Below are 7,095 nucleotides of genomic sequence, written 5' to 3'. Positions count from 1 at the left end.
CATAGTCGACTTCCCTTTAAGCTTACATATTTAAATAATACTATAGGTCGTCCAGTGGTCGAACATTTCATCAAAAATTTGTAATGTACAGGCTTCTCTATTTTCACCCTAGACTGAATAAAACATGTGATTGGAATTTCTTCCATTTGTTTTGATTTTCTGTTTATATTTCGTTGTTATTTCGTCAACAGCATAGCAACCCATAAGGCGCATGTAAATTTTTTTCTAATTTTAAATACATTTTTTGTGCTTATTTTTGAGCCTATTTTAATTTATAAAGGAATTCTGCACTTCTGCAAAAAAATATCTTTCTAACAGTATGCATAGGTTTTCCCTGCGATGCACACAAGCTGAGAAAAAAGGTTTTAAAGAAACATGCTTGCCTATTAATATATAGATGGATGATGATGACCAATATTGCTTATAAAACAGGTCTACAAATAGTAAAATTTTGTTGGGATGACATCAGATAAAAAACAAATTGACATTGCTAAATAAATATACATTTTTATTTTATAGAGACAATGGTTGAAACAAAAGGATAACCTATAAAATAGCAGCAAAATAAATATTGGCAAAACATAGAATAAATCGTCAATACAAAGATAGTGTGTTATCTCTTTATTTTGTAGTAAGTGCAGATACATGAAGTTTTGAATTACACTTTAAAAGTAAACAAATGCTGAGATTACTAAAATATATTTTTCAAATACATTTTTAAGGCACTTATACGGTTAAATAATTACAATAATTTCAATAAGACTAGTACTAATAACAGCCAATATTTTCCATGATTAATTTAGAATCAAATTCAGATTAAAAGAAAATTTTTTTAATAATATTTATGTAACTTACAAATTGTAAATAACATCTCTAATAATGTACAAACTGACTGTAATCACTAATTACGTTGCAATTTACAGTTTCAACTTCTCTTCATTATGCTTAAAAAGTAACTAAATAATTTTCTCCTAAATTTATCTAGAGTATCACATTTTAACAGTGTTATCATCAATGACATCCTGTTGTCATCAACGTTGTCAAAGTCTTCTCTTTTTGAAACACTTCAAGTTGCGGTGTGCAAAATATTTTCAACCAAAAGGTGCAATAAAACCAAAGTCTGAAAGCAAATGAATGTGCCTGAACACGTCTTTATCAATCAATACAGTCTGATAAGCTTGGTAACTCACCAAATCAAATCAACAATCAATATACTCTGTATGGTGTAACCTGTCTCCCAACCAATGGTTTCAGGCTAGGGTCAGTCCCAAGTAGACGGAGTGCCAGGAGATAGGTTACGTCATACAGACTATGATAGATAACCATTTTCTTTGAATAAGGGTTTTTTTATAGTAGACTGATGTGAATGAGAAATAGTCCATTCAGGTACAAGAAACACCAGAACCCAACTCTATAAACATGATAATTATTAAAATGTCACTGATAGCTTTTAAGCTTTTTAATCAAGGAAGGTTTGAGTTGGAAATCATTTATGCTGGACTATAATCATAATCTAATTATTGGGCATGGGCACTTCATTAGGTACAAAGATGGACTATTTCCTATTCATCAACCTGCTTTTCTAACAAAAATCCTTGAAATTTAGTACCTAATCACTTTAAAAAACAGTTTCTTCACGCTGTTTTTCAGTTAGGCGATGGATAACCTGTGCCTTTTAGTTTCTTCTCCGTCCATTGCTGGAAAGCCTTATCCTGTTCTGGTGTTAGTATCTTCTTCCAAGCTCCACTTTCCCCTTGTCTCATAAAGGTCAGTCCAGTTCTTCCTTCCTTCTGCTCAATTTGACGGATGTCTTCATCAAAGTTCACCGATTTGTTGTTTTTCATGCTGGCAAAACTCAGATGGTGCAGCATGGTTGTCTCTTGTTCGTTGTTGTATGACACACCCAGGAAGTCTGCTGTTCGCTTCATGACTGGCAACAAATCCTGAAAATAGTGAAGAAAATATTTATTTTCCTATTACTCTGATTTATATCCATGTGTTAGTAAAATCCATGATTTAGTTTAGTGTCCAACAGTGTTATCCAACAAAGGAGTAATATCCAAAGTGAAGTTTTACCTCTGGATTGTGAACAAGAGTTGTTTCAGACGTATGCCTAAATCCGCATTCATTACCAGTATTTGTGTTTGCAAAAGTCAGAGCAGAACGTTAACAGATGGCTGTCCTATATTTATCATCATTTACCTTCATTCAATAAATTCAAGAACATGTTAAAACATATTTAAGTCAAGCGGCCTACTACACTGTTGAACAAATATATCTCTGGACCATATGTATTCCTGAAGAAGAAATGAAATCAGTATTAATAAATTACTGATAAGCAAGAAAAATAAAATAACCTGACGACCACGTCGCTGATGCGCTACCAGTGGGAATACTCCCAGTAATATGTTTCATCTTAGAATATCCTTGCGGTAAAGTTTTTGCGTGATCTTTTGATTTGCCAAAAAGACAAGAGTGTCTAAATAAGTCTCTGTCCAACAATGTGTAAGCATAAACAATTAATTTTGATGTGGCATGGAGACTTCTCATTCTATTACAAAATCTGAACCTTGTTTTGAGTGTGCTAATTAATGTGACTAAGTATTTTTCAAGGGAAGGTTAAAACAAAACATTTGCCCTTGTCACCTATGTTAAATCATTAACTACATACTTTGTACTTATGTATACAATCACAGCAAAAGCTTTGAATATGAAATTACCTTTTTCATGTCCTCAAAGGTGTTGAAGAGAACATTAGGTTCGTCCCTGAGTTTCCAGTAAGATAGGACATGCTCCCAGAATGGACTGAAGACAACTGTAAAGGAAAATTAAACCAGTTATCAAATTACATGTCTTATCAAAACAATTTTCGAAGGGGGACAATTTGCTGTACAAAATAAGTATGGGATTTTACCTGAAGAAAAATTCTGAAATCTTTCACATTTTAATTAGGTACATTGTGTCAAAGTAAAATAGTATATTTAATCACAATGGAAATATACTATTTATACACCCTAGGAACTAAACAGGCTTTTACTCCTTAGGGACTAAAAGGATTTTTACTATTAAGGAGGTTATACCCGCAACGAATCTATTAAAAAAGATTCAAATTACCTTTGTCTTCAACAAAAGCTTTTAGGAACAAATCTTGAGATCCTGTGTAGTTGTTCCAAAGCCGAAAGTGATGGAAGTATGAAATTGCTGCGTCTTTGGGATTCCTTGCTACATATATGATCTGAAAAAAGATACTTAAATTAAATGAATATAGTGAATGGTAGTAAATGGAAGTTTATGTAAAATAAGTATGTTAGTATATTTTTATACGTTTTATGCATTCTTGTGTCAACTTTTTAAAATCGTTGGTAGATTATAAATATGTCATAAAGTATCATTCCATTGTTTGACCCATAGCTAAAAAGAATAGCAAGAAAATATTATCTACAGATATAAGTAAATTCAATTTTCCTTTTCATAAATGATTTGGTTACAAGAAAGTTGGCTAAGATTATTAAATTAAGGTAGTTTAGGTCTTTGAACCCCAGTTTCAGATATGGTTTACAATAATAACCAAATGGTTTATGACTCTCATTGGGTTGTAATCTGTCTCTTAATTTGTTTTCAGCTACCAAGATACATAGGTATTGTAATCAAGAAGGACTAAAAATGAGGCATACTTACTTTTGGTTTTTTTGTCCATATTTGTTTTGGAAGAAGGTTGACTGGTAAATGAGTTTTGATGAACCTTGGTGATTCTAAATTGTTAACGTGTTCAATTAAATCAGGTATCTCTTGGGAATTTGCTCCCCAAAGAGGTTTGTACCTGAAACAACAACGTAATATCAATAAATGTATAAAAATGATCAAGGGAAATGTGGTAAAAAAAGGTTATACTAAAATCAGTAATCACCCAGTAATCATCAGGTAAGGTAAGTAAGTACATAAATTCTGTTTTGCCTGACTTCTGTTTTTAAGCATAAATAAAAAAAAATAGTACTGTTGGGGGATGATCAGCAGACTAATAAGGTAATCAATGGTGGCTATTGTGATGACACATTTGAACTCTTTCTTGCTAATGTGCAGCATTCTTTTATAAAGTTTCCTAATAATACAATTTGAGGTTCTGGGAAAGTGGTAGATTAGCATTTTCATCCCTAAATTTCATTTTACATCCTTTATTTGTTTTGTTTGATTGGGGAAAATTATAAGATAAAAAATTTTATGATTAATGTTAGTTTTAAAGTTTTAATTTGATTTTATAAGTAGAATGTGCATTACTTTATAAGAAGTGATTATTTTATTTTTCAGATTATCATATTCGAGCACTATTTCAATGCTCCAATGATACAGTTGGTCACCGAACCATCGTTCCTCAAGCCAGCAAGTAGTCAATAAAAAGCTTTCTGTGAGTCAAAAAAGTATTGTATATTTTTGTATATTTTTAACGGTTGTAGATATAATTTTGTTTTAATAAATTAGTTTTACAATAGTTTTTAATTATTTAGCCTGTGAAACCCAACACATCCTCAAAACAGAGCTCATTTACGTTGTTAGAGAATACATGACCATTTTTACTACGCCAATAGTTATTTTAATTTTAATCTATTAAGCTAACTTATTTTCAATAAAAAATAAGACTTTGTAAATTTGCACCAAACATTGTAAGCTACCATAGATTTCACAGTTATTCATAGTCGACTTCCCTTTAAGCTTACATATTTAAATAATACTATAGGTCGTCCAGTGGTCGAACATTTCATCAAAAATTTGTAATGTACAGGCTTCTCTATTTTCACCCTAGACTGAATAAAACATGTGATTGGAATTTCTTCCATTTGTTTTGATTTTCTGTTTATATTTCGTTGTTATTTCGTCAACAGCATAGCAACCCATAAGGCGCATGTAAATTTTTTTCTAATTTTAAATACATTTTTTGTGCTTATTTTTGAGCCTATTTTAATTTATAAAGGAATTCTGCACTTCTGCAAAAAAATATCTTTCTAACAGTATGCATAGGTTTTCCCTGCGATGCACACAAGCTGAGAAAAAAGGTTTTAAAGAAACATGCTTGCCTATTAATATATAGATGGATGATGATGACCAATATTGCTTATAAAACAGGTCTACAAATAGTAAAATTTTGTTGGGATGACATCAGATAAAAAACAAATTGACATTGCTAAATAAATATACATTTTTATTTTATAGAGACAATGGTTGAAACAAAAGGATAACCTATAAAATAGCAGCAAAATAAATATTGGCAAAACATAGAATAAATCGTCAATACAAAGATAGTGTGTTATCTCTTTATTTTGTAGTAAGTGCAGATACATGAAGTTTTGAATTACACTTTAAAAGTAAACAAATGCTGAGATTACTAAAATATATTTTTCAAATACATTTTTAAGGCACTTATACGGTTAAATAATTACAATAATTTCAATAAGACTAGTACTAATAACAGCCAATATTTTCCATGATTAATTTAGAATCAAATTCAGATTAAAAGAAAATTTTTTTAATAATATTTATGTAACTTACAAATTGTAAATAACATCTCTAATAATGTACAAACTGACTGTAATCACTAATTACGTTGCAATTTACAGTTTCAACTTCTCTTCATTATGCTTAAAAAGTAACTAAATAATTTTCTCCTAAATTTATCTAGAGTATCACATTTTAACAGTGTTATCATCAATGACATCCTGTTGTCATCAACGTTGTCAAAGTCTTCTCTTTTTGAAACACTTCAAGTTGCGGTGTGCAAAATATTTTCAACCAAAAGGTGCAATAAAACCAAAGTCTGAAAGCAAATGAATGTGCCTGAACACGTCTTTATCAATCAATACAGTCTGATAAGCTTGGTAACTCACCAAATCAAATCAACAATCAATATACTCTGTATGGTGTAACCTGTCTCCCAACCAATGGTTTCAGGCTAGGGTCAGTCCCAAGTAGACGGAGTGCCAGGAGATAGGTTACGTCATACAGACTATGATAGATAACCATTTTCTTTGAATAAGGGTTTTTTTATAGTAGACTGATGTGAATGAGAAATAGTCCATTCAGGTACAAGAAACACCAGAACCCAACTCTATAAACATGATAATTATTAAAATGTCACTGATAGCTTTTAAGCTTTTTAATCAAGGAAGGTTTGAGTTGGAAATCATTTATGCTGGACTATAATCATAATCTAATTATTGGGCATGGGCACTTCATTAGGTACAAAGATGGACTATTTCCTATTCATCAACCTGCTTTTCTAACAAAAATCCTTGAAATTTAGTACCTAATCACTTTAAAAAACAGTTTCTTCACGCTGTTTTTCAGTTAGGCGATGGATAACCTGTGCCTTTTAGTTTCTTCTCCGTCCATTGCTGGAAAGCCTTATCCTGTTCTGGTGTTAGTATCTTCTTCCAAGCTCCACTTTCCCCTTGTCTCATAAAGGTCAGTCCAGTTCTTCCTTCCTTCTGCTCAATTTGACGGATGTCTTCATCAAAGTTCACCGATTTGTTGTTTTTCATGCTGGCAAAACTCAGATGGTGCAGCATGGTTGTCTCTTGTTCGTTGTTGTATGACACACCCAGGAAGTCTGCTGTTCGCTTCATGACTGGCAACAAATCCTGAAAATAGTGAAGAAAATATTTATTTTCCTATTACTCTGATTTATATCCATGTGTTAGTAAAATCCATGATTTAGTTTAGTGTCCAACAGTGTTATCCAACAAAGGAGTAATATCCAAAGTGAAGTTTTACCTCTGGATTGTGAACAAGAGTTGTTTCAGACGTATGCCTAAATCCGCATTCATTACCAGTATTTGTGTTTGCAAAAGTCAGAGCAGAACGTTAACAGATGGCTGTCCTATATTTATCATCATTTACCTTCATTCAATAAATTCAAGAACATGTTAAAACATATTTAAGTCAAGCGGCCTACTACACTGTTGAACAAATATATCTCTGGACCATATGTATTCCTGAAGAAGAAATGAAATCAGTATTAATAAATTACTGATAAGCAAGAAAAATAAAATAACCTGACGACCACGTCGCTGATGCGCTACCAGTGGGAATACTCCCAGTAATATG

The 7,095-nt window shown here is 31.8% G+C and overlaps 2 protein-coding genes across 2 annotated transcripts in view; both read right to left on the bottom strand.

Moving 5' to 3' along the window:
* Window positions 1-239: 239 nt before the first annotated feature.
* On the bottom strand, window positions 240-4,363 carry LOC128985253 (luciferin sulfotransferase-like). The gene is made up of 5 exons (XM_054404645.1): window positions 4,356-4,363; window positions 3,679-3,820; window positions 3,115-3,235; window positions 2,721-2,815; window positions 240-1,943 (listed from the first exon to the last, which is right to left on the bottom strand). Exons 1-5 carry the CDS (start codon window positions 4,361-4,363, stop codon window positions 1,647-1,649), a joined length of 663 nt encoding a protein of 220 aa, XP_054260620.1. The 3' UTR covers window positions 240-1,646.
* Window positions 4,364-4,930: 567 nt separating this feature from the next.
* LOC128985252 (luciferin sulfotransferase-like) overlaps window positions 4,931-7,095 on the bottom strand; it is a 33,275-nt gene continuing 31,110 nt past the window's right edge. Inside the window, exon 8 of the mRNA XM_054404644.1 lies at window positions 4,931-6,629. Within this exon, the coding sequence (XP_054260619.1) occupies window positions 6,333-6,629 (297 nt within the window). The 3' untranslated portion in view covers window positions 4,931-6,332. The remainder of the gene's footprint in view (window positions 6,630-7,095) is intronic.

This window comes from Macrosteles quadrilineatus, unplaced genomic scaffold (genome assembly GCF_028750875.1).
Source record: "Macrosteles quadrilineatus isolate MER2022 unplaced genomic scaffold, UCM_ALF_1.0 Scaffold_2__2_contigs__length_208266976, whole genome shotgun sequence".
In the NCBI taxonomy this organism is placed as follows: Eukaryota; Metazoa; Arthropoda; class Insecta; order Hemiptera; family Cicadellidae; genus Macrosteles; species Macrosteles quadrilineatus.
Note: the sequence above shows the minus strand (reverse complement) of the source record. Positions and strands in the feature narration are given on the sequence as shown.